At 47.5% G+C, this 27,529-nt stretch overlaps 2 protein-coding genes across 29 annotated transcripts in view; one reads left to right on the top strand and one right to left on the bottom strand.

Moving 5' to 3' along the window:
• On the top strand, positions 1 to 3,984 carry LOC135170980 (uncharacterized). Its single transcript, XM_064137236.1, has 6 exons — positions 1 to 142; positions 278 to 565; positions 1,227 to 1,700; positions 2,059 to 2,278; positions 2,355 to 3,148; positions 3,489 to 3,984. Exons 2-6 carry the CDS (start codon positions 386 to 388, stop codon positions 3,504 to 3,506), a joined length of 1,686 nt encoding a protein of 561 aa, XP_063993306.1. The 5' UTR covers positions 1 to 142; positions 278 to 385; the 3' UTR covers positions 3,507 to 3,984.
• Positions 3,551 to 27,529, bottom strand: part of LOC135170795 (twitchin) — a 51,472-nt gene continuing 27,493 nt past the window's right edge. For all 28 annotated transcript variants that reach the window (XM_064136854.1, XM_064137059.1, XM_064137046.1 and 25 more), the window contains 7 exons: positions 24,388 to 27,435; positions 19,678 to 24,282; positions 19,306 to 19,608; positions 18,901 to 19,182; positions 6,399 to 18,530; positions 6,136 to 6,192; positions 3,551 to 5,453 (listed from right to left, as the gene is read on the bottom strand). In XM_064136854.1, the coding sequence (XP_063992924.1) occupies positions 4,297 to 5,453; positions 6,136 to 6,192; positions 6,399 to 18,530; positions 18,901 to 19,182; positions 19,306 to 19,608; positions 19,678 to 24,282; positions 24,388 to 27,435 (21,584 nt within the window). In that variant the 3' untranslated portion in view covers positions 3,551 to 4,296. The remainder of the gene's footprint in view (positions 5,454 to 6,135; positions 6,193 to 6,398; positions 18,531 to 18,900; positions 19,183 to 19,305; positions 19,609 to 19,677; positions 24,283 to 24,387; positions 27,436 to 27,529) is intronic.

Raw genomic sequence — 27,529 nt, forward strand, 5'->3', positions numbered from 1 at the left:
ATCGCAAGCATCAGTCGTTGGTCGTCGCGAAATTAGTTCCTCCTTCCGCACGTTGGCGCTTCGGTATCACAATTATAGCCGGAATAAATCGTATCCAAATACAAAGAGGATAGACTAATTCTCTTGTCGAGATAGCAGACAGGTAACTTCTTTTTGCAAAACAAACTAATTCTATCGTTCGTACTCGGTTTGTACATGTTTGTACTGAGCTCAACATGCCCACCGGGTGTCCACAAGTAGTGCCCTCTGAAAACGTCCCATGAAATTTCTTTACCAGCATCCGACAATCTCCAAGTGCATCAAGGTCAGCTGCACTCTGCAACAGGTCATCTGTCAACACAGTCACGCTTCTGTTACTCTCAAAACGCTGTCATTTTGACAAAGAATGGACAGTGTTGATAATAACCAAGTGATACTCATACTCGGTGACAATCGTATACGAGCAAATAGGGACAAACTCGCCAAGCACAGCCTCTACTTCTCATCATTATTTTCGGAGAACTTCAATGATCACCGGCAGAATGAGTACCCAATCAATTATGGTGTATCACTGGATACTCTCAAGGTCTGTTCTGTACATGTATTTATAAAACAAAAATCCGATCGTTAGGCTTGGGTCTGTGTAACCGAATGTGTAATATACATGGACAAAATTATATTATTTTTAGATATGAGAATATTTTGTTTAGTTGAATAATTGGATCACTCGTTCACTGGCGCGAAATACCGCAATTGTATTTAGCAAATGTAGAATGATAGCAGATTGGAATTATTACGGAAAATGTTAGTCTTTTTAAGATTTCAAGTGAGTTAGAGATTGTTATTTACTCCTTGAAACCTTCAGGACACACCAATCTGTAATTTTCTCGTTCAGTATTTAGATTGATGGATTTTATGAAGGATTTTATTCATGTTCTACTAGTGTATGTACCATTTCCTGAGGCTAGACAACTAGAAGATAGACATGAACTTCATGAATAGTCATATAAATGCTAATTGTTCACTGGGATGCTTCTTCAATAGAATTTCTCGGAGCAATTCATTGAAGATTTATCTCATAGCCAATTATTCATTTGTTCCCATTTTCCATCATATTCAATATCAGGGTATAACATTTCTCGATATTGATCTCTTAACCCTTCAGCCAGACAGTTAACACATAATTTCCCCTACACTGACAAAAGAAGATTCAAGAAGCAGAAATTCTATGATTCTATAATTCCCAGGATTTCGTCAAATGGGCGGAAGACACGAAGCACAACGATCCAAAGATTCAGACGCATTACAAAGTTGAAAAGTGCATGGAGAAATTCACAAATACTCACAACTCAAATCCCCTCGAATTGTTAGAGCTGAGTGTTGTATTTATGTGTGAAAAGTTAACGAATGATTTGACATCGATCATCATCCTCCACTGGCTGTACGCCGAGAAGATAATCGAGATCTGGACCCTAGCACAGGAGTTGGGTCTGGATAAACTGCGGGATGTTGCCCTTGGGGCATGCCTGGACAGATTCGAGGAGCTCCCATACTCATCGCTCTCTGAACTCACCCTGGAGAATCTCCTGAAACTCGTTGGCAATGTTAACGTCAGCTGCTCAAGAAGATGGCTGAGGTTTATTGCCAAAGAGGCTGTGCAACACCATTCAGCATCTGCCGAGCATGATCCATCAAGTCACCTCTATAAGTCACTCTTGCAGGTATCAGAGACCCGGTAGAATTCCCCTTTGATATCGAGTGCTCGATGGTATTGTGGTAGTATTCGCCCAGGAGTTTTATTCAATGAAGCTGAGATTTTTCAGTCGTGCATGCGTAGAAAATCATACAGAAATTCCTATAGAATTTCCTATACAATATTCTTTAACATTAAGCACTAGGACTTCTTGTTGAATTTTCTAAAAACTGTTCGAATTTACCACAAAATTTTTTCAATTCACTTCGGCAAGAATTTTGTGAGGAATTTGGTCAGAATCAGTATTTCATCAGAATTTCGTTCATTTCAGCTTCATTTAGCATTTTCCAATCTTAGAATTATCATCAATCGATGATTTGATTCAGATTGCAGAGGGTCCAGTTGACACATGCCCAAATTCAATAAAGAACCGACCAAAATATGTGTCCTGTGTGGTAGCACATAAGTCCATGGGGGACAAGGGGAAAATTCCATGTGTCTACTGGTGGAGAAATTCAAAATTCACGGAGTTGGTGGATCTCAAGGACATTGCAAGTATCATGGATAATGGAAAGGAAGTTTTTGGGAGACAAGTCATCGGGAGAGGTGATTGAACAACAAAAAATAATATATATGTAAAGCGTACCCTCTGCTCTAGTAACAATGAAAAATTTAATTTCAGGATTTAGTATCTATGTGATAGGTGGGGAACAAGGGCTGGGATCAGGTCGTTTCACCAAAACAATTTGGCGATACTGTTTGCTCTCGAAAACCTGGTTCTCAGTGGCGGAAATGCCGAGACCCAGAAGACACATGGCTGTGGCGTTTATAAAAAATAAATTGTACCTGATTGGCGGCATTGGTCAGCACCGTTTAAAGCTGTCAAGTGTAGACGTATTGGATATTCACACGGGGCTGTGGTCCAAAGCCGCTGAAATACCTGAAATGTTCACAGAAGTACCTGCATCATGCGTTGTTGACGAAAAATTAATTTACTTCAAGACGAACTTTTACGTTTATGATCCAATTATCGATGAGTGGCAAGCAATCAAGAAAAGCTCCTGCGATGGGTCGTCCGGCCTGAACCATGTGGACTCGCTGATCAGCTACGAGGACAATACTTGCTGCAACGATAATAATGTTTACGTGGGAATTGCCGATAGCGATAATCAGCGAACGCTCCTGTCTAGGTTCTCTTTGGACTCGACAAGTGGAAGGCTCAGGTTCATATGCGAACAGTCCTGTGATTTTCCTCGCCAAATATTCAATGGGTCCATGCTCTTCAGCTTCTCTCATTCCAATGGAGAAGTGAAGGTCGAACGTGGCACACTGGAGAGCATTAATTCATATCAATTCATGGGAATCTGTAGTACAATCGTCAAGAGTATTCATGAGTCGGGGTTCCAGAGTCGTATTGGATGTTTCAATGTTATCGATCCAGCAACTCTACATCAGCAGATTTCATTCACTGATCAGGTGATTGTTTTTTGTTATAGAGATGTTAAATTAAATTTTATTTTTTATAGAGGACCTAAAAAATACTCTATTAACCAAACAAGAGTGTTTGAAACAAAATCCATGTGAAAGACATTGTTTTGTCATTTTTATTGCCACCAAAAATGTGTTGTGCTTTCAAATAATTGTTATTTTTAAATTTTTATTTCAATCTGAAATTTTATTTACTTGCACTCTTATATTGACTCGCTGAAGAATATTATCACAATAAGTTAAATGCTAAATACTCTCTTAGTAAAAAAAAATTAATAGGGAAAATCAAAAAGGAAATTGGAAGTGAAAAACGTGAATTATTTTTCAGGTCTGCATCAACGTTTAATCACCCTTGTTCCCCCCCGAAGGATTGAAAAACGCATTATCTCGTCATTTTGATTCATGAAATTTTTATTCATCGTACATGTTGTAACGGAAGCAGTCTTCAAACAAATCTACCACGACATATTGTTTCAATGGCTACATTGGAATAAAAAACGAACTGACGTGCTACCAGTGCATTTGCAGGATGGGTCGTGGCTAAAAAATTGGAGAGAGAGAGAGAGATAGACAGACAGATGTGATGGATTGTAAAGTGATACTCGTAGGATTATACCTTTATAAATTTTCTCGTGAGGATGCTGGCCAACCGCACGAGTACCACATTCCAATGGTCCATCCGACACTCGACCTGACAGCACGTAATTCCTTTTTCTTCATGTCGTGTTCTCACCATAATGTTGTAAGTTATAATAAAATTCGCGTCACGTGGCATGGAGTTTTTGTAAGCTCGAATTAGCGTTGCAAAAGAAAAAAAAATATAAGATAGACAGAGAGAGAGAGACAGAGAGACATAAATGTAACTGGATGGCTGGAGCTATCCGATTGAAGGCGATATGACAAAACACACGGAAAAGAAGAGAAAAAAAATTAAAACAATGCATTGTAACAATAATAATAAATAAGATGATTCACTTAACATTTTATACATGAGTTTTGATTTCTATCTAATGAAAATATACGTCGCATTGGCGTCAACATTTTTTTTTTGTATTGTTTTCTGAATTCCAATTTATTTGTGAAAAATCAATGGTTAATGTATGTGAAAAAGAGAGAGTTGTGTTCCAGAGTTATTTTCACTGGTCGTTGAGACCGATAACGTTGAGAGCAAATGCCGCTGATGTCTCGCCCTTCTTGCCAATTGCTCGTGCTGTGTATTGGCCGATATCACTGGCTGTGCAGGATTTGATGCTTATTTCGAAGGATTTGTCACCATCTGAACTGAATGTATATCTACTGCTTGATTCGTCTATTGGCTTATTGTCCTTCAACCATGTTACTTTCAATGGCGCAGTTTCGGTTCTGCATGTGAAACGTACAGCCTCCCCTTGGTTTATTGTTGCTGACTCTGGGAATGTCGCGAACACTGGGCTCTTTGGTTCCTCATTAGGAAGAAGGACATTAAGGGTACACGACGAGAAACTTTCCCCAGCGTCATTGAATGCCTCACAAGTGTAAGTGCCAGAATCCTCTGGGAATATTTCCGCAATAGTGAGTTTGTAAATGTTCGCCTCATTTGTGTACTGGAAGTCTTTGCTGGGTTTGATCTCCTTGTTGTTGTGCAGCCACACAACATCGAACTTCTTAGCTCCAATAATTCGACAACTGAGAACAACGGATTCACCGTCCTTGACAAATGCCGATGCCAGATGATCGACAATTTTCGGTGGTTTATCACCACCCGATTTCTTTCCACCAGCATTGGCCATTGGTTTGACACTCAATCTGCACGATGTACTGGCTGTGCCAACGCTGTTAGTGGCTGTGCACTTGTACTCACCCTCGTCCTCAGGGAATACTTCATTGATGATCAGGGTTGCCGTGCCATTCTTGTACTTGAGATCAATGACCTCGGACGATGTCAGGGCCTTTCCAGCCTTTGTCCAATTGATCTGGGGCTCTGGATCCCCATCAACCTTCACCGATAACTCCAACTGCTCACCGTCGTTGATGGTGAGATCCTTCAGCTTTTGCGTGAATTCTGGAGGCCTCATTGAGTCGTCTGATGGATGAACCAACTCCCTCGTCGCATTTCTCGATCTCGAGGGACTGCCTGTCGAGTCAAGTCTCGCTCCGTACTTCTTCACGCTCTTCTTGTCGGACGAGTAGTCCTGCGTTATTCTACTTGATGACAGTGATGAATTGTGTTTTGTGCTTGTTAGGGATTTGTATTCTTGCTTTATTATTATTGGTGGAGGCGCTGGCTTGATGGGCATTTCGATGAATTTGCGATCTGAAAATCGGGACAATCGGTGTTATTGGGGATCTATGAATGGGCGGGGTTGAGGGTTCAAGGAGGATTACGATTTTCGTTCATGTTTCTCTTTAAATTCTTCTTTTACGATTCAAAGAAATTGATGTGAATGAAATAGATTGAAATATCTGAAGAAATAAATGGAACGTAAACAAGTGAAATGTGATTGTGAATGAAGTTCTTGAAATAATCACCAATGACCTCTTTTCGGGAATTTGTAAATGTCGGGATATAATAAAAATGTATTTGATATATCTTTATAAAAGGAAGACAACATTTTCGGAGCTACTCTCCCAAAGTCATTGTTCACTAGTGGAAAAGGAAGGGGGAAGCAATAAGGGATATTAAAAAATGAGTCATTATAAAATATTTCATTCATTTTCACATTTCAAGGGATATTTCTAAGTCCCTGCTCCTGGCGTATGGACTCGATGAATGTTTTATCTTTTATGATATGAGAAATTCTACTAATATGGGTTCAGTATGAACTATTGTATAGAGTTTCAAAAATAAATAACAAATACTCGATGAAAACATTTTTTTTAACAGTAGACAAAAATTTAGATTTTTTTTCCCTCATCAGGAATAACTGGACAACGCAAATCGTAAAGTTCCCAAGTGAGGAAAGGCTGTGAGGGGTTCACTCGTAAATTATCTGTACCTCCAGAATGTAAGAAATCGTGGGCTAATTGGATTTGTTCTTCAGTCTCGCCAGTTCCTGCGAATTTATCAGAATGAAAAGGATTAATAATTATTCAGTTGAGTTCTATGAAGTTCAACTTCATAGAAAAACGTAGGGAATGTGGTAGAATTTTTGGATTGATTTTTTAATTGCAAAAGCTCTAATAGGGTCCAATCAAATCATCTTGCCAATTCCCTACTTCATCTACAAAAAGTTCCCCCTGCGATCGACCACTGACTTACCTTCAACAATGACAACACAGCTAGTTTCATCAGATCCATGAACATTAGTCGCGATGCATCGGTACTTTCCACTATCCGATGGTTTGCAGTCAACAATTTCCATCGTGACAACTCCATCAGAAGTGGACATAGCATATTCGTGTTTAGACAATTCCCTACTATCCTTGAACCACCTGACAGTGGGCGTTGGTTTACCACTCAAGCAGCAGAGGAGCTTGCAGGTCTGCCTGATCTGCATGACACGTGGTCGAAGAGCAAAAGTGAAGCAAGGAGCTGACTCTGTTTGTTCGAGCCAGAAGTACTGGGGCAGTGGCTCTCTGTGACGTGGAGGCGCAATATCCGGTTTGTAAGGTGGCATTTCCCTAGGCAATGGTTGAACATTCAGGAAGACAACCTCCTCCCTGTAGCCGTAATGATTCTCAGCCCTAATAACGTACTCCCCTCTGTCCTCCAATTTAGTTCTGTTAATGATGAACGTGTAGTCGTCGCCGATGTATCTCTTCATGAACTTGACGGACTGTCTCAACTCCTGATTATTGTGGTACCAAGAGAGTGTCGGTGAAGCAATGGCGATCACACGACACGTGAACTTGACACTTTGTCCCTCATAAGTGAATGCACTCTGAGGTTTGATAACAAATCTCGGTGCAGCTTGTCTGCGATCAAACGTTGAGTCGTAAATTTTGTACTTCTCGATGAGCAATTTCCGAAGAGATGAATACTCCGACAATCTGCCAATTGGCAGAACATATTTTTCCCAGTCTTCGTATTTAGCTCTCAGTCTGTCTCTGAAGCTGACGTAGCGGCTGCTAGATATTCTGTTATTTCTGTCACTGTGATCGCCAGTCAACCAGGCGTGAACCAGACACTCGTGTGCTGTCATTCGTTTCTCCTTGTTCTTGACAAGGAGTCTCCTGATGAAGTCCTTGCCTTCATCGGATACGTGGCGGAAGGCCTCCTCATCGAAGTCCCAATCACAAGCCTTGACGTTCTTCAGTGTCTCGATGTCGTTGTCACCAGCGAATGGTGAGAGACCACTTAGCAGTACGTAGGCTAGAACACCACAGGCCCACATGTCAGTGTAGAAACCGACAGGCTCACGCTCGACAATTTCAGGTGCTGCAAACTCAGCTGTTCCTGTGCTTATCTTAACAACCTCGTTGGGATCTAATTTTGTGGCCAAACCAAAGTCGATTAACTTGATGTTAGTGCTGTTTCTCGTCTGGCACATTATATTTTCGGGCTTGATGTCCAGATGAATAATGTTCTTCTCGTGCATGTGCTTGATGGCGTCGCAGATCTGTCTCATATAGTTGATCACCTCTGATTCTGACATTGAGTAGCCCTCGGCTGTGATCCTCTCGAAGAGTTCTCCACCAGAGAGGAATTCGTAGATCAGAATCATTTCGTCGTCGTCCTCGAAGGCGTCGTGTAGATTTATCAGTTTAGGATGGTGTAGCTGATTCATTATGTCGATCTCCTTCCTGATGAGCTCTTTCTCCATCACGTGAGACACTGGGATGAATTTAGCAGCGAATATATTTCCAGTTGCACGCTCTCTGCATCGGTGCACAACGCCAAATGCACCAGTGCCAATTTCCTCGAGAATGTCATATTTATCGTACACCGACGTTGTCTTTATCTCCACCGGCTGTGGCACGTATTTGCTGAAGATGTCGAAGACATATTGATCATAGTCCTTAACCTTCTCGTCGTCCCTTCCTCGAATCTTCTTTCCTTTGGAGTCATACTTGACCTCGTACTTCTGGGCAGGCTTCTTTTTAGTTCCCTTGGTCGTGATCAGTGGGGTTTCCTCGCTGGGATCTGACCGTCCGTAGACGTTCTCAGCAGACACACGGAAGTCATACTGGTGTCCTGGTGACAGATCATGCACAGCAATAGTGCAGAATCTCGTGTTGCCAACGCGAATCCAGGTTGTCATCGGGTGTTCACGTTTCTCAACGACATAATTTGTAATGTTGCTGCCACCGTCCCACATGGGTGGCCTCCAGCTCAGTGCGAGTGAGTCGTGGCCAATGTTATCCACCTGTGGGAATCTCGGTGGATCTGGACGATCGCTGATCTGAATCTTAATTATCGCTGTGTCTTGGCCGAGTTCATTGGCAGCTGTGATGCGATACGGTCCCGAATCGTTTCTGTGTCCATCCCTGATCGTCAACAGAGCGTGTCGCTCAGTTGTCTCCACGCAGTAATGGCCACCCGACTCAATATTCTCACCTTCCCTCACCCATGTGATCTTGGGTTTCGGATAGCCTGTGAAGGGGATTTTGATAATGACGTTGACACCCTTGTCGAAGAATGCTGTGTCACGGAAGCGCGGTGGTACATTGAGCTTCGGTGGTGTCATGATCAAGAGCTCTGCCTTCGTTGACTTGTGACCACCTCGATTAACTGCACGACACGTGTACTCATCGGCGTCCTCGCCATATACATCACGAACAACAAGTGTGTGACAATCTTCCTCGGTGAAGATCTGGTATTTGGAGCTGTTCTGAAGCTCCCGGGCTCCCTTGTACCATGTGATGGTTGGATTTCCTGTGATGATGCACTTGAATTCGGCATTGTGATTCTGAATGCAGTTGACGTTCTTCAGGCCCTTGAGAATCTCTGGAGGTTTGTTTATCTGAGGATCGACTATCTTCACTGATGTCGAGGCTGTTGACTCCTTGCTGAGGCCTGCGATATTCTGGGCGAACACCCGGAACTCGTACTGCCTTCCCTCGATCAAATTGGTGATATTGATGATGGTAGCGGGGCAGATTGCAGGATTGACACGAATCCAGGCTTGGGATTTACTGCCCACTTCGCGTTTTTCGATCCAGTAGCCCTGAATTTTGGCGCCTCCATCGGTTTCAGGTTTCTCCCAGGTGAGATTAACAAAGTCACCGCCGATTTCCAGGACCTTTGGAGTGCCTGGCGGTCCTGGTGGGTCGAACGGTGCCTTTGCTTTGATGGGATTGACACCGTCCAGTGGTGGTCCCATTCCATTCTCATTGGCTGCTCTTATTCTAAATAGATACTCGTGTCCCTCTGTCAAGCCTTGTACCAGGAAAGTGGTGTCCTTGCAAGAACTGGCGATTGTCAGCCAGTGGCCCTGTGTCATCTCCTTGCGTTCGACAACGTAATGGGTGACGCGAAGACCACCGTCCGTTTTCGGTGGCAACCAGGACAATGTGCAAGTGTGTTTATCAATTTCTGACACATCCAGTGGTCCCACTGGAGGCCCAGGAGTACCAGTGATTTGCGCTGTGAAGGACCCACTGACGCTGCCACTGTCGTTGCTGATGGAGAGCTCGTAGATCCCCTGGTCGTCTTTCTCAATGTCCTTTATGAAGATTATGAGGTACTCGTCGAAAACTGTATACTTGATGTGTGAAGACTCTACTACCTTGTGGCCATCTTTCTTGAGAACAATGTCCATGGGCTGGTCTCCAGTGTAATGAATCTTGATCTTGGCATTCTCTTTCTCAACCAGCAGAAGAACCTGAGGCATACGCTCTATTCTCGGTGGTGTACCTATCTTCAATCTCATCGTTGTCGTTGCGATACCAAGTGGGTTAGCCGCCTGACAGCTATAATCACCACTGTCAGCCTCCCAAACTTCGGAGATGATGAGTCTGAAAAGCCCGTTCTCATGGGTTTCAGCTCTGAACCGACCACCCATTGTGATTTCGCGTCCATTTCTTAACCACCTGGGCGTCGGCATGGGTTTCCCAGACGCCTGGCATTCCAGCACAAACGTCTTGCCAAGTGGCACACCCTGACTGACTGGGAGGGGCCTCTCGAACTCAGGCTTCTCACCGCCCTCAACCTCGCAGACTTTGACGGGTATTGTGCAGGAGCTTGGCTCAGATCTTCCAGCAGCATTGACAGCAAACACTCGGAATTCATAATCACCACGCTCAATCAGATGCATCACAGTATAATCGAGATCGGTGACATTGTAGTCATTGCACTTGAGCCAGATCGCCGATCCAATCTCACGTTTCTCAATGACATATCCTGTTATCCTGCTGCCACCATCGGAAACTGGTGCCTCCCATCTGAGGTCAACGTAGTTCTTTCCAACTTTGATGACCTGTGGTGTGCCAGGTGGTGAGGGGACATTGAACTTACTGCGCAGTTTGAACTGAACGGATGGTGGACTTGGCTTACTGAAGCCAGCAGCGTTCTTCGCTCTTACCCTGAACTCATATTCATGGCCACTGGAGAGGCCGTAGCACACGTAGTGGGTGTCCTTCACAAGGTAGTCATTAGCGACTTTCCAGTGTGCGTCAGAGGGATCACGCCACTCGACCTTGTATCCCTGAATACGGGATCCACCATCTGAGACAGGTTTCTCCCACTGAATTGTGATGCTGTCTGAATCCCAGTCGATGACACGAGGCTGTGACGGTGGCTCCGGGACATTGAAGGGGAATTTGGCCATTATTGGCTCCTCACCGGTAAGTGGCTCTGATACACCGTACTGGTTCTCCGCACGCACTCTGAAGTTGTACTTTTTATTTGGCTCGAGCCCGATCACATTGTAATGAGTATTGTGAACGAAGCTGCAAAGCTTGACCCAGTAGCCACCAGGATCGAGCTTCTCAACGATGTAATTGGTGACTGGTGAGCCGCCATCGTCGAACGGTGGCTTCCAGGCAAGGGTGCACGTCTCTGGAGTGATGTCCGATACGTCCAGAGGTCCTAGAGGATGTGAGGGCTTGTCAACCACCAACACCCTGCAGGAGGCTGTGTCAGAGCCCACAGTATTGACAAGGTTAATCGTGTAATTTCCGGTGTCACTGCGTTTGGCCTTAGAGTTGATGAACTTGGAGGAAACATCAGAAGTTTCAAATCTGATTCTGGTGTCTGTGTACACCTCCTCTCCGTTGATGGACCAGTTGGGCCTTGGTTTTGGATTGGCAATGAAGGGTACTGTGATGGTGAAGGGCTCACCAGCGATGACAGTCATGTCCCGAATGCTGAGATCACTTGTAATCTTGGGTGCGAAGGTCGGTGCACAAGCGCGAATGGCGTCTGAGCTCGCACTGAATGGTCCCTGGCCAGCTGCATTCACAGCGGCAACTCTGAATTCATAATCATGATTAGCAATGAGTCCTGAGACCTTGTAGCTCGTGTCCTGAATGTGAATTGGAGTTGCCTTGATCCATTTCTCCTCGCTGATGCCACGCCTCTCGAGGATGTAGCCGGTGATTGGTGAACCACCATCACTACGTGGTTTTGTCCAGGAGACAGTTATGCTGTCCTCACTGGTTTCAATACCTCGTGGAGCGCCTGGTGCTGTCGGCACGTCGAAGGGATACCTCGCTCTGATGGGCTCCCTCGTCTCGGCAGGATCAGATGTGCCATACTGGTTCTCCGCCATCACCCGGAAGTCGTACTCCTGTCCGACGTTAAGATTGCGCACACGAACAAAGGGCGTTGTTACGTAGCCACTGATCTTCACCCATGATGCGAGCCTTCCCTCGCGTTTCTCAATCACGTAGTTCGTGATGTCAGCACCACCGTTGTCCTTGGGTGGATTCCAATACAGGGTCAGTGCATCACCAGCGAACTCATCGGCGCGCAGGTTTTGTGGTGCACCAGGACGATCGAGAACCCTGACATTGACTGTGGCAGTGTCGAAGCCAGCTTGATTGCGCAGCTGCAGTCGATATTGTCCTCCATCCTTGCGTCTGGAGTTCTTGACCACCAGACTGACGAAGTCATCTCCCTGCTGTTGATGAACTCGCTTGTCGGTCTCATCAAACACAACGTCATTGGCAAACCACGTGGCCGCTGGCCTGGGGAAGCCAATGTAGGGCACGTGGATAGAGAAGTCTTCACCAGCACGCACGGTGATGTCCCTGAGTCCACTGAGATCCAGAATTGGTTTGTTCGGCTGCTCTTCGATGACGATGGGGTTGCTAGCACGGCTGGGATCACTCTTGCCCACATCATTGACAGCAATGACTCGGAATTGGTACTCATCACCTTCTCTGAGCTTGGGAACGGTATAAACATTTCCAGTGATGATGGCTCCATTGACATCGTTCCAGTCGCTCTCGTCTTTCCTCTTGGATTGAATGTGATATCCACGAATCTTGGCACCACCGTCGTTGCGCGGTGGACGCCACGAGAGAGTCACGGAGTCCTTCGTGATGCGATCCGCCTTGGGCGGCTCTGGTGCGTCGGGGCGCAGCCTCTGGTGTCCTGCGGTAATTGGCTCAGTCGCCCTGCTGGGATCACCTGGTCCGGCCTCATTGACAGCTATCACACGGAATTCGTAGCGACTACCATCGTGGAGATCCTGAACTGAGAAAGTCGTATTTGGTGTTGGGTAATTGTTGGCCTTCAGCCATTCTCCACCTCTCTCACGCTTCTCTACGTAGTACCCGGTGATCGGTTTGCCACCAGTGTTGTCTGGAGGATTCCAGGCGAGGGTGCAGGTGTTGGGAGTGTAACCGAGAATTTCGGGCTGATTAGGTGCACCAGGAGGATCGAAGGGACTCTTGGCAACCACTGGCTTACCGTCCAGGGGCTCTGACACTCCGTAGAGATTCTCAGCACGCACCCTGAAGATGTATCTTCTGCCTTCTTGAAGACCTCTGGCTGTGAAGTTGCAGGTTGGGCAGTATCCTGGAACCTGCCTCCAGTTGTCCATTCCAAAATCGCACATCTCAACGATATAATTGGTAATGGCTGCACCACCGGTGTCGTCGGGTGGACTCCAGGATAACGACACTGACTCGTGGTTCGTGCCAGAGTAGAGGAGTGGTCCCTTTGGTGGTGAGGGTTTATCCACAACGATCACTTGGATATCAGCAGAGTCCTCTCCGTATTCATTGGTGGCTCTGACAGTGTAGAACCCTGCGTCTTCACGAATTGATTTCTCCACCAACAGGACGGTGTGATCGCTCTTCGTTTCCGTAGTCATGCGATACACGTCTGGAAGACGACCACCGTCCTTAAGCCACGAGACTGTTGGCGTGGGAGCACCAGAGATGGGAATGTCGATGTGAATGGGCTCGCCCGCACGCACCCTGATCTTGCGACCGAGGAGTGCATCGAGATGAAGTTTCGGTTTCTCCTTCATCGGTCTGGCTGTGATAACGTTTGATGCGTCACTGGCTTTTCCAGGACCAGCAGCGTTAATGGCTGTGACACGGTACTCGTACTGGTGACCATCAGCCACATGTTCATCGAGGTATTCCTTCTCCTTTTGTGGCTCTTTGTTGAGCCTTATCCATCGTCCGGTGGCACGATCACGGCGTTCTATGTCGTAGCCGAGGATGGGTGATCCTCCGTTGCTGATTGGCGCCGTCCACTTGATGGTAATGTGATCCTTGTCGGCGTCAACGCATTCGGGCTTGCCGGGTTGTCCGGGCACGCCGAATTGGTTCTTCGCTACAACTGCACGATCGGTCTTCAACGGTTCTGATCGTCCCTGGAGATTCTCAGCAGACACCCTGAATTCGTACTTTGTGCCTTCCAGAAGACGTGGCACATTGGCGTATGTCTGTTTTGGATTGACATAGTTGACCGCTGGAACCCAGCCACCACCATGAGTCAAATCACGTTTCTCGATTACGTATCCAGTGATTTCACTGCCTCCATTGTCTTTCGGTGGTTTCCAGGAGAGGGTCACCGATTGACTGGTAATTTCTTCGTATTCCAATGGCGCCTCCGGTGGCCCTGGCCTGTCCAAGACAATCACATTGAAACTACCTTCGTCGGTACCACTGTCGTTCTTCAAGTGGAGATTATAACGACCTGAATCAGATCGCTTGGCATTGACAGTGTGCACAATCGTGTGATATCCAATTGATGTGATTGTTGTTCTCTCGGTCGTTATGAGTTCCTTACCAGCAACAGTCCAGGTGACCACAGGCGTCGGCTCACCAACGAAATCAATGTCCACATGGAATACTAGACCGGCCTTGATACGAATATCTTCCAGAGGTGTTTTTATCTTCGGAGCGAGGAACCTGGCCTTTGCAATGATGGCATCGCTTGGCTCTGATGGTTCTGATTGTCCAGCATCATTGACAGCAATGACCCTGAACTCATACTCTTGTCCTTCGGTCAGATCGGGTGCGGTGGCACTGGTCTTGCCAGAAGGCACGTGACAGGCATTTATCCAGTAAGGACTTCCCTTCTCCTTCTTCTGGACGATGTAGCCAGTAATTGGAGAGCCACCATCGTTCTCTGGTGGAGGCCAGGTGAGGTCCACATGATCCTTGTCCCAATCTGTGATCTTGGGTTTTCCAGGCGCGCTTGGTTCGTCGAATTCATTTCTAGCGATTATGCTCTTGGTGGTCTCCAGTGGATCTGATTCACCCACATTGTTGACAGCCTTTACCCTGAAATGATACTCCTTGCGATGAGTTAGTCGGTACACCTCGTGACTGAGGGTCATAGCCATTCCAGCATCAGACCACGTGCCCCTGGACACATCCATTTTCTCGATGATGTAATGGAGAATGGGGCTGCCACCGTCGTCGAGTGGTACTCCCCAGGACAGATGGCACATATCTTTGGAAACATTGCTGACAACAAGTGGCCTCTCTGGTGGAGATGGTCGATCAATGACAGTCACAGTGGCACCAGCGGATATTTTTCCATGATCATTGATAAGAGTCAACTTGTAACGCCCAGCGTCTGACCTCTGGGCGAATGGAATTTCGAAGGTGGTATTGGTGGTGGTGGTGAAAATGTCGTGACGAAGATCCTGCTCAACAGGTACGTCATTGATACTCCAGTAGGCAGTTGGTTTCGGTGATGCCTGAATTGGAATATCGTAGAGGATCTTCTGACCAGCACGAACAGTCATGTCTCTGAGGAGATGTCGGTCGAATATTGGCGCTTGGAAGCGAGGTTTAGCGATGACCGGTGCTGACGCCTCCGATGGCTCTCCGGGGCCGGCTTTGTTCACAGCAATCACTCGGAATTCGTACTCTTGTCCCTCAGTCAAATCTGGAGTAGTTCCTCTGCAAGCTGTTCCTGGTACCTCAGCAGCCTTCTCCCACTGTCCGAATCGCGGTCGTTTTTCAATGATATATCCAGTGATGGGAGCACCTCCATCGTTCTTCGGAGGTGTCCACTCAAGATCCACGTGATCTTTGTCCCAATCAGTGGCAACAGGCTGTCCAGGCTTGTTCGGTTTTCCAAATGGATCCTTCGCTGTGATCTCGTCGATGCCAGTCAACGGTTGGGATTCTCCCATTTTATTAACAGCACGAACCCTGAATGTGTAAGAGTGTCCCTCGATGAGATGGTCAACTCTGCAAGCACAGTGATCAGCCTCAGCAACTGGCACCCATCGCATGCTTTCAGAGTCCATCTTCTCAATGGTATAGTGAAGAATCTCACAGCCACCGTCATCTCTCGGTACTCTCCATGTGAGAGAGCAACCGTTCTTGGTGACATCGTCCACCCTGAGAGGTCCCTCAGGGGGCGATGGCACGTCCATGACGATCACATTCAGTGTAGCACTGTCCATTCCATTGATGTTCTTCACCGTCAGAGTGTAAACACCAGAATCAGGACGATGTGCATCCATGAACCGGACTTTGGTGTTGTAATCGGTATTTGTGATTTTCACACGGTCGTCGTTGCTCACAACAACGCCCTTCAGAGTCCACTCCTTGGACGGAGGTGGCTCACCAATGACAGGAACATCAAAGTCGAAGAATCCACCGGCACGAACTTTGACATCCAGCATGTACTTGCGATCAATTTTGGGGGGTAGATTCTTGGGTCTAGCAATGTGAGGTCTCGTCGAGTCAGATGGCTCTCCAGCCCCTCCCTTGTTCACTGCCCTCACTCTGAATTCGTATTGTGTCCCTTCGATGAGATCAGGAACTCTGCCATGTGTTACATCCCCTTCGACTTTAGCACACTCCTCCCAATTTGGATTGAATTTGTCACGTTTCTCGATGACGTATCCTGTGATGGGTGATCCACCGTCATCAACAGGTCGACTCCAGCCGAGCTCAACAAAGTCAGTGTCGTAATCAGTGATCGTTGGAGTGCTGGGTTTACCAGGTTGATCAAATGGATTTTTAGCTTCGATGTTCTTCGCCATGGACAGAGGATCGGATTTGCCCTGTTTGTTGACAGCACGAACCCGGAACTTATACTTGTGTCCAGGAATAAGATCGCCGACTTTGAGGCTCGTCTCAGGACCCAGGGTTTCCCCAGCTGGTACCCACCTTCCTGTAGCGTCATCCATCTTCTCGACGACATAGTTCTCAATTGGCTGACCCCCATCGTCCTCAGGTGGGTTCCACGTCAATGTGCATCCTTCAGCGTGAATATCAGACGCCCTCAGTGGTCCCTCAGGTGCTCCAGGCTTGTCAAGTACCGTTACCTTCACCTCAGCTGTGTCACTTCCATTGATATTTTCAGCAATAATTGTGTATCGACCGGACTCAGCTCTCGTTGCCATTCTCACACTCAGACTAGTGGCGTAATCGACGTGTTTTACCTTTATACGATCGCTTGAGCTAACTTCTCGGCTGGCAAGCTGCCATCTTGTCGTTGGTGCTGGCTCACCCGTGACCTTAACATCGAAGTTAAAGTTCTGACCAGCTTTGATCTTAATATCAATGAGATTCGTGCGATCGATCTTAGGCGCCATGTTTCTAGGTTTAGCTATGATTGTTGGTGTTGGATCTGACGCCTCACCAGGTCCAGCAGCGTTGACAGCGCGCACGCGAAATTCATAGGGCTGTCCCTCCACTAAATCGGGAACCTTGGCGAAGCAGATATCAGCAGGTACCTCCACAGCCTTCTCCCAATCTCCATATTTGTCCTTCTTCTCGACCACGTAACCGAGAATGGGTGAACCACCGTCATTGGTTGGTGGTGTCCACTTGAGATCTACATGGTCCTTATCCCAGTCAGTGGCCTTGAGATTGCCAGGTTTGCCAGGTTCGTCGAATGGATTTTTAGCCACGATTGTCTCCTCAGCAGTGAGTGGCTCGGATTCACCCTCTGAGTTGACAGCTGCCACGCGGAATTTGTACTCTTTACCTGGGGTTAAACCGGTCACATCGATGTTAGGCTCTGTAGAGCGCCCACAGGGTACCCAGCAGCCAGTCTCGGGATCCATCTTCTCCACTTGGTAGTATTCGATAGGAGTGCCACCGTCATCCAAAGGTCTCTTCCATTTGAGTTTGCAGCCCTCCTTGTGGACATCTGAGATCTGAAGGGGTCCTTCGGGTGCCGTGGGCTTGTCAGTGACAATTACTTGAATTGTTACTTGATCTTTGCCTGATGTATTGGTGGCTGTCACCACGTATTCACCACTGTTACCCCGCGTCACCGGACGAATAATCAATTTGGTGCTGTACGGTGGGTTCTCCAGGATGGTTGTCTTTCCTGCCACTATGGGAACAGATCCACAACGCCAGTCAACGTGTGGTGGTGGTTCACCAGTGATTGCTGCATCGAATTTGAGGGTCGATCCAGCAGAGAGGGTAACATCCCTTAGGTGTCTTCGGTCAATCTTGGGAGCTAGGTATCGTGGTTTTGCCAGGAATGTCTTGCTGACATCTCCAGGCTCAGACTGTCCTGCTTTGTTGACAGCAATAATACGGAATTGGTACTCATTGCCCTCGATGAGGCCCGTTATGTGGGCCTCTGGCTGCGGTACGGTCGTCTCTAGGGCCTTCTCCCACATTGTGCTGTACTTGTCCTTCTTCTCAATGATGTAACCAGTGATTGGTGATCCTCCATTTGTGAATGGCTCCCTCCACTTGAGATCAACGGTGTTGGCTGACCAGTCAGTGGGCTCAGGAGCACCAGGTGCTGATGGCACTGTGAATGGATCCTTGGCGATTATTGAGCCATAGGTTTCCAGGGGCTCGGATTCGCCCTCTGAGTTTATCGCCTTCACTCGGAATTTGTACTCGTGACCTGGGGTAAGTCCCTCGACTTTCATCTCTGTACCTGCGCACTTGCCAACTGGCAACCAAACGCCTGTTTCGGGGTCGTATTTCTCTACCAGGTAGGCCTCGATTGGCTCACCACCATCGTCCTTTGGTTTCTTCCATTTTAGGGTGCAACCTTCTTTGTGAATGTCAGAGACATCCAGGGGTCCTTCAGGTTTCGATGGCTTAGCTGGAAGGTACATGCAATTGAAGACTAACATTCTGGATTAATTCAACGTAATCAAAATCCTTACGATCGTAGATTATCGAATTCGATTAGAAATTAATGAGAAATACTATATGATGAGTGATATACCACCACATAACAACTGAGTTATGTAGTCGAGGATTTTGATTAGGTTGAATTCACATGGACCATTTTTTGTACTGATTTAAAATTTGTCAAATGAATAAATGAATGAAGTTGATCAGCTATTCAATCTATAAATAACTCATTGCGTTGAAATTGGTCAATGCTGAAATTGAGAGCCGAATACTTTTCATTGACAGTGTCCTTAGCCTAATTGTCCCATAGCGGAAAATAAACAAATGGTACTTACAAACGACAACGACCTCGACCTCAGCAGTATCACTGCCGTACTGATTGACAGCCGTAATTTTGTAGATACCGGTGTCTTTACGCTCAGCTTTGTCATTATAGAATTTCGTGTTGTTGGGTTCATTAACGATTTTACGATGAGTTGTCACGTGTACACTCTTTTCATTAATCAACCACGTAACATCTGGCGCTGGTTCACCGGACACCTTGACGTCGAAGTGGAAACGCTCGCCTTCGCGAATGTTAACGTCACGAAGATTGCGGCGATCAATCTTCGGTGGTACTGGAAGCAAAACAAATATGTTATAAATCAGTTTCATTCTTCATGTTGTCAAAGGACTCGTGGGACCAAATTCATTAATAATAATGAATTGTATTTAGAAAAATGGTGTAAGGTAATATTCACCTCGTCGACACTTGGCAATGATGGATTTGCTGGCGTCAGACGGTTCACCGGGACCTGCAGCATTGACTGCCCTGACACGGAACTCGTACTCAGTTCCTTCGTCGAGATTCTCAGCTCGACCCTTACACTCTGGCCCCACAGTTTCGCACGCCTTGACCCACTTTGGTGTGCCCTTCTCTCGTTTTTCAATCACGTAACCGGTGATTGGATTTCCACCGTCAGTTAACGGTGGAGTCCATCTTAGATCAACGTGGTCCTTATCCCAGTCAGTTGCCTCTGGGCGGCCTGGTGCACCTGGCTCATCTACGAGAATACAATGATGGGTATCGGGTCTAATCTAATCCATCATACCACTATAATAAATAAACTTACCGAATGGATTCTTCGCCACAATACTATGATCCGTCACCAAAGGCTCGGACTCTCCCTCGGCATTGACCGCAGCAACGCGGAACTTGTACTCCTGCCCAGGAACAAGATTATCAATCTCCATATTCGGTTCCTTCGTCCTGCCAACAGGTATCCACCTGCCCGTCTCCGTGTCCTGTTTCTCAACGACATAATGCTCAATAGGTACACCACCATCGTCAAGCGGTGAGTTCCACTTGAGAGTGCATCCCTCTTTGTGCACATCGGACACCTTGAGAGGCCCCTCCGGTTTTCCAGGTTTATCAAGCACAAGAATCTCGATGGTGGCCTCGTCCCTGCCGGAGTCATTTTCCACTTTGAGTGTCAGTGTGCCACAGTGTGCCCTTGTGGCGGCTCCCACCATGAACTTGGTCTTGTAGTCTTCAAACTCAAGCTGCACAAAATGTCCATCCTCTTGTTTGACTTTATTGTGCCACCATACCTTCGATGGAGGCGGCTCACCACTGACTTTCACGTCCAGACGTATGTGATTGCCCGCTTTGATGGTGAGATCCCTTAGGTTAGTCCTGTCGATCCTAGGTGCAGCGTAACGATCCTTGGCAGTGAGAATATCACTAGCATCGCTGGCTGGACTCACACCACCCTTATTGACAGCCTTGATCCTGAACTGATACTTCTGTCCCTCAGTGAGATCCTCGACTGTTCCCCGAGTTTGGGTGCCAGGAACTTCAGCAGCCTTCTGCCACTTTCCATACATATCCTTCTTCTCGATTATGTATTTCTCGATGGGCGCACCACCATCTCGTTTCGGTGCTGTCCACTTGAGATCAACGTGACGCTTGTCCCAGTCCTTCAACTCAGGTTTGCCAGGTGCATCAGGCTCCTTGAATGGATTCTTGGCAGTGATTGGTATGTCAGTTTCCAGTGGCTCGGAATCGCCCTCTGCATTCACAGCCTTCACCCTGAACATGTAGTCCTTGCCCTCATTGAGACCAGTTATATCGGCCTCAGGGTTTTTCGTAGTGGCGCATGGCACCCATCGTCCAGTGTCGACGTCCATCCGTTCAACGACGTAGTGATCTATTGGCTCGCCACCATCGTCTTCCGGAGCTTTCCACTTAAGTTTGCAGCCATCTGCCGTCACGTCAGCAACATCCAGTGGGCCCTTCGGCTTACTGGGCTTACTGGTGACGACTACTTCCACCTCAACTTCGTCAGTTCCACTGTCGTTGACTGCTGTTACTGTATAGCTTCCTGTGTCCGCTCTCTGCAGCTTGGTAAGTATGAAGAGGGTGTGATAATCCTCATTATCAATCTTGAGACGATCAACCGTCTTCAGGATGGCCCCCTTGTACTTCCACGTGACCTTTGGAGGTGGTTCTCCCTTGATGTCAGCCTCCAACCGTAGCATCTGCCCAACTCTTAACGTCTTCTTCGTCAGGTTCTTGCGATCTATCCTCGGTGCAAGGAATCTGGGCTTGGCTATCACGGACTTGGACACGTCACTGGGCTCACTAGGACCGGCCTTGTTAACAGCCACCACTCGGAATTCATACTCGTGTCCTGGCTCAATGCCCTCCGTGACTTTAGCATGGGTCTTGTCACCCACAACCATGGCAGCATCCACCCACTGTCTGCCGTCCTTGTCTCGCATCTGAACGATGTACTTCTCGATATTGGCACCACCGTTGTCTTCAGGTGGTGACCAGGCCAGATCAACAAAGTCCTTATCCCAGTCTTTGATGTCAGGGCGACCAGGTTTGCTAGGCTCGTTGAACGGATTCTTCGCTATGATGGATTTGTCAGCCTCAAGCTCCTCGGAGTCGCCCTCCTTGTTGACAGCCTTCACTCGGAATTTATAGGGCTTTCCTTCCAGAAGACCAGTGATGTTGGCTTCAGGCTCTGTTGCTCTAGCGCACGGAATCCACATCCCCGTGAGTGGATCCAGCTTTTCGATCTCGTAGTACTCGATTGGTGAACCACCGTCGTCCTCTGGTCGTTTCCACTTGAGTTTGCAACCGTGTTTGGTCACATCGGTCACGTCGAGTGGTCCCTTTGGTTTCGTTGGCTTACCAAGAACAGTTATTTCAATCTCTGCCTCGTCCTCACCGACTTCGTTCTTCGCAAAAATTTTGTATTTTCCTGTGTGAGTTCGTTTCGCCTTCAACACGAAGAATTTCGTGTTGTAGTCAATGTTGTCGATGCGATAGACATCGTCTGTCTGGATGGGAGAGTCCTTGAAGGACCAAGAGACAGCTGGAGGTGGCTCACCGATGATATTCACGTCGAGGCTGATTGTCAGACCAACTTTAACCGTCAGCGGATTGAGATTCGTCCTGTCTATGTGAGGCTTCAGCCAGCGAGCTTTAGCAGTGTGCAGATTGGTCGCCTCACTCGGCTCACCGGGTCCGGCTTTGTTCACAGCACGAACACGGAACTGGTATTGATTTCCCTCCACCAGCTTGGGAACTATTCCTTCGCACTTGGGGCCGAATGTCTCCGCGGCTTTGACGAAATTCGTTCCGAATTTTTCCTTCATCTCCAAGACGTACCCAGTGATTGGAGCACCTCCATCTCGGTGAGGTGGTTCCCACTTCAAGGTCACTGTGTTCTCGGTCCAATCGATGATCTCTGGTAGTCCAGGAGCTGCTGGTGGGTCATAAGGATTCTTCGCGACAATCGCAGTATCTGTGTTCAACGGTTCGGACTCGCCCTCCTCATTCACGGCCTTTACACGGAATTCGTATTTATGTCCTGGTTCTAATCCGGTGATCACCTGCTCTGTCTTCTCAGGATCAGCAACACCAGCCTGCACCCATCTTCCCGTGGTCACGTCCATCTTCTCGATAACGTAGGACGACAGGGGTAAACCACCGTCGTCCTTGGGCTTCTTCCACTTGAGCTTGCATCCCTCTTTGTGAACATCAACTACTTCCAAAGGACCTTCTGGTTTATCAGGTTTATCTAGGATGATGATTTCAACATCAGCCTCGTCGCGTCCCGAATCATTGACAGCTGTGATGGTGTATTTTCCCGTATCCTTACGAGTCGTGTGAGACATATTGATCTTCGTCAGATAGTCCTCATTCTCGATCTTGAGATTCGGTGTGTTCTCGAGGACCTTGGCACCACGTGCCCAGGTTATCGTTGGAGGGGGCTCACCTTCCACGTCGACCTCGAGCTTCACATGCTGGCCGGCGCGTACTTTCACCTGCTGTAGCTTGTCGCGATTGATGTGAGGTTTGAGGAATCTCGCTTTGGCAGTGTGTGGTTTTGTGGGATCGCTGGGCTCGGAGGGGCCAGCTTTGTTGACAGCTCGCACCCTGAATTGATAGACTTTACCCTTTACGAGACCCTCGACGCGGCCCTTGGGCTCAGGCCCAGTAGTCTCAGCAGCCTCCTCCCAGTGGGGCGAAAGCTTCTCCTTCTTTTCGATGATGTAACCAGTGATGGGTGCACCACCGTCGCCCTTCGGGGGCTTCCACTTAAGATCCACCCTATCGACGTCCCAGTCCTCCAGCTCTGGTACACCGGGTCTGTCAGCAGCGTCGAATGGATTCTTCGCGATAATTCCACCGTCTGTCGTTAGCGGCTCGGACTCGCCTTCTTCATTGATCGCTTTAACTCGGAATTCGTATTCGTGGCCGTCTGCCAGCCCCTTGACATCCATTTCAGTGTCATTCGTTCGTCCAACGGGCACCCATCTACCCGTTGTCTTGTCCAGCTTCTCCACTTGATACCCGGTGATTGGCTTGCCACCATCGTCTTCTGGTTTCTCCCACTTGAGTTTGCATCCGTTCTTGGTGACGTCCGACACCTTGAGTGGACCCTTGGGCTTGCCAGGAGCAGAAAGAACAGTCACTTCTACTTCTGCTTCGTCCTCTCCAGAAGCATTTACAGCCTTGATCTTCCAGACACCAGTGTTCTTACGAACAGCATCGGAAATTGTGATCTTGGTGTTGTAATCGACATTCACGATCTCGATATTTCCACCTGATTTTACTAGAGTATCCTTGTGGTACCACGTGATCTCCGGAGGTGGTTCACCACGAACGTCTACGTCGTACTTGATAGTCTTGCCAGCTCTCACGACAATTGGCTTGAGATTAGTGCGATCAATTCTTGGTTTCAATGCCTTGTGTTTCACCATCTGCATCTTGGAGGCACCAGAGGGTGGTGATTGACCTGCTTTGTTAACAGCTATAACTCTGAACTGGTATTCAGCACGATCTTTCAAGCCATCCACTCTCGCCGTCAGATCGTCGGTCGCAGGTACTTCCATGGCTTTCTCCCAATCGGGCTTGTATTTATCTTTCTTCTCAATTATGTATTTCTCGATTGGTGCACCACCATCAAAGTCCGGTGGTGTCCACTTGATACTCACTGATTCGTTGTCGTAATCCGTGATAAGCGGAGTGCCTGGTGCATTAGGCTCATCGAATGGATTTTTAGCTAGAATTGGTTTCTCACTTGTCAGAGGCTCTGAGTCACCCTCATCATTGACAGCTGTCACTCGGAAGAGATATTCACTGCCTGGATTTAACCCGGTGATCTCGAACTCGGTGTTCGGTGAGTTTCCTGGTACTTTTCCACATCTGACCCATTTACCTGTTTCAATATATTAATATTAACAATTGAGTATTTTTTTTTCACCTTCAATTTTTATTCACGAATATTTATAAATTTTTATATACGGTCTGTAAAGTACTATACCTGTCTTCGTGTCCATTCTTTCGATCTCGTATTCCTTGATAGGAACACCCCCATCGTCCTCTGGTTTCTGCCACTTGACTTTGGCGGACTTATTCGTAACATCTGACACGACAAGTGGTCCACCAGGTGCATCCGGCTTCCCAAGGACAGTAAGCTCGACACTCTCCTCATCCCTTCCATTGACGTTCTCAGCTGTAATTGTGTACTTTCCAGTGTCTTTTCTCACAGCATTGATGATGCTGAAGTCAGTATGATAATCGACATTCTCGACCTTAATCCTTTCCGTGGATGTCAGTGGAATATTGTCCCGCCAGATCCAGTTGATAACTGGTGGTGGTTCGCCGATAACATCGACAGACCACTTGTGATTGCGTCCAGCCTTGATGACAACTGACTTCAAATTGGTCCTGTCAATTCTGGGCTTCAAGTTTCTGTGCTTGCAGATGTGGTTGTCAGTGGGCTCGCTGGGCTGAGAGAGACCAGCCTTATTTGCCGCCCTCACTCTGAACTGATAGACCATCTTCTCCTTGAGCCCCTCAACCTTAGCTTCAGCAGTAGCATCCGGTGTCTTCAGGACTTCAACCCAATCCGGTGAGAACTTGTCCTTCATCTCAACGACATAATGAGTGATGGGACGTCCACCGTCTTTCTCGGGTTTCGCCCAGCGCAGGGAGACACTCATATTGTCATAATCAAATATTTCAGGTTTACCAGGCTTGTCTGGCTCGTCGTACGGATTCTTGGCAACAATTGCCTCATCTGTAACGAGGGGTTCGGACTCTCCCTCCTTGTTCATCGCCTTCACCCTAAACTTATACTTCTTATTCGGCGTGAGACCAGGGAACGTGAAGGTGTCCTTGTCAGGACCAACTTCACCAGCAGGAATCCACCTGCCAGTGTCCATATCCATTTTCTCCAGTGAGTATCCGGTGATGTCAGTGCCACCATCATCCACGGGTTTCTTCCATTTGACAGTGATATGATCAGACCGAACTTCTTCTGTGACAAGTGGTCCTTTCGGTGGTGTTGGTTTGTCAAGCACAACGACATCAGCCGCACTCTCGCATTCCCCAGAGCCATTGCTGAGCACCAACTTGTATTTTCCAGAGTCAGCGCGAACAGTTTTTCGAACTGTCAGTACAGTATTCCTTTCGTACTTGTCAATTGTGATTCTCTCAGCCGCGTCCTGTACGAGTTCCTTGCTCCCCAGGAACCACTTGACCTCCGGCTCTGGTTCACCACCGTATTTGATATCATACTTGATGACTTGTCCTTTCTTGACGACGAGATTTGTCAACTTATCGCCGATGATGAACGGTTTCACAAATCTGCATTTAGCTATTATGGGTTTGGTGGGGTCTGACGGTGTGCCAGGGCCGGCTTTGTTGACAGCACGAATTCTGAACTCGTACTGTCCACCCTCCTTCAGGCCATCGATGGTTCCCTTGGTGACATCGCCATCGATCTCCTTCCCCTTCACCCACTCCTTTCCAAATTTCTCCTTGTACTCGATGACATAACCAGTGATTGGTGCGCCTCCGTCACTCTCTGGTTTGCTCCATGTCAGGTCGGCGTGATCAACGTCCCAGTCAACCACTTCAACATTACCAGGCTTGCCCGGTTCGTCCCAGGGGTCCTTAGCAAGGATGGGTTTGCCAAATGTAGCTGGCTCACTCGAGGCTATTTTGTTGACTGCGCGAATGCGGAATTTGTATTCCTTCTTGGTCTTGAGGTCTTCAACCTTGAACGTGCACTTCTCACTCGGTAGTACCTCACCGACACTGTCCCACTGGTTCTTCAAGCTCATATCCAAACGTTCAATGACGTATTTCGTTATTGGCGAGCCGCCATCGTCCTCCGATGGCTTAAACGACACAACGCAGGAAGTCGCGAAGACTTCCGTTACGTCGACGTCTCGTGGAGGCGATGGGGCGTCCTGCATGATGACATTCACGTCCTTGACTTCCTCACCCTGGCCATTTCCAATCCTCACTTGGTAGATACCAGATTGATCACGTTGGGGCTTCTTAATTTTGAATGTGATCTTGTCCTCTCCGACGACGATTTCGACGTCCTTGAGGGGCAACGCCTTGCCGTCTCTCATCAGTTTAGCCTCCACTGGGGTCTGCTTGGTGCCTTCGATCTTGTAAGGAATGGTGAAGACTATGGGTGAGGCGCAGGGGCCCTCAACCTTGTCTGGTATATCGGCGATGGGTTTGCTCTCACCTTTCTTCACTGTCAATTGACAGCTACTGCTCAACTCTCCACTCTTGCATGTTATCTCTCCGTCGTCAATCATCTCTGCTTTGTTGAAGACAAGCTGATGCTTACCACCTCCCAGATTCTTTATTTCAATTCTGTCGCTTGGCTCGATGGGCTTGCCATTGAAGAACCATTCAGCTGGTGCTGTCTGGTCCTGTAGCTCAACGTCAAGCACCAGCTTCTCGCGCTCGATAGCTGTTGTGTCTTTCAATTTTTTGTTGAAACGATTCAGGTAGTTGACGATTATCTCTGCTTCGGTCTTGTCAGCATTACTAACGCAGGAGTATAAGCCGGCATCTGTGACTTTGCAATCCTTGATGACGAGCTTTCGTTTGCGTCCATCTTCCTTTATCTGAACGCGTTTATCAGCTGTGATCTTCTGATCACCCTTGAACCACTCAACATCACCGGCTTCGTCGTCCAATTCGCAGAGCAATGTGATGGTCTCCTTCTCCGTGGTTGTCTGGTGCTTGAGAACCTTGACGAATTTGTAGGGGTAATCCTCGACTGTGAGAACGGTTTCGGTTTTCTCCGTTTGCTTGTTGATTTTACAAGTATATTCCCCACTGTCCTCCAGTTTTCCTTTCTTTATTGTCAATCTGCAAACACCGGACATGTCCTTGGAGATGCTGTACACCTCGCCATCTTCGAGTTTTGTTTTTCCCTTGTACCAGGTGACTGTTGCCATGTTCGAGCTGAGGGTACATTCCAAGAACACCTCGTGCCTGGTGTAACCCGCTGATTGTTTGGAGAGGGGTTTGATGAAACTGTAGGATGGATCGGGTTCTGAAAAAAAAATGGTTTATGGCAATGGAAGCTCACCAGGGGTAGCTTAAGGAGGGAAATCTTTCATAAAAACATTTAGCGAATTTGCCAAATA

Source organism: Diachasmimorpha longicaudata, chromosome 2 (assembly GCF_034640455.1).
Source record: "Diachasmimorpha longicaudata isolate KC_UGA_2023 chromosome 2, iyDiaLong2, whole genome shotgun sequence".
In the NCBI taxonomy this organism is placed as follows: domain Eukaryota; kingdom Metazoa; phylum Arthropoda; class Insecta; order Hymenoptera; family Braconidae; genus Diachasmimorpha; species Diachasmimorpha longicaudata.

Coding starts and splice junctions, on each gene's coding strand:
- LOC135170980 (XM_064137236.1), top strand. CDS start 386: ATGGACAGTGTTGATAATAACCAAGTGATACTCATACTCGGTGACAAT. Junction 566..1,226: donor TATCACTGGATACTCTCAAG/GTCTGTTCTGTA, acceptor TATAATTCCCAG/GATTTCGTCAAATGGGCGGA. Junction 1,701..2,058: donor TCTATAAGTCACTCTTGCAG/GTATCAGAGACC, acceptor GATTTGATTCAG/ATTGCAGAGGGTCCAGTTGA.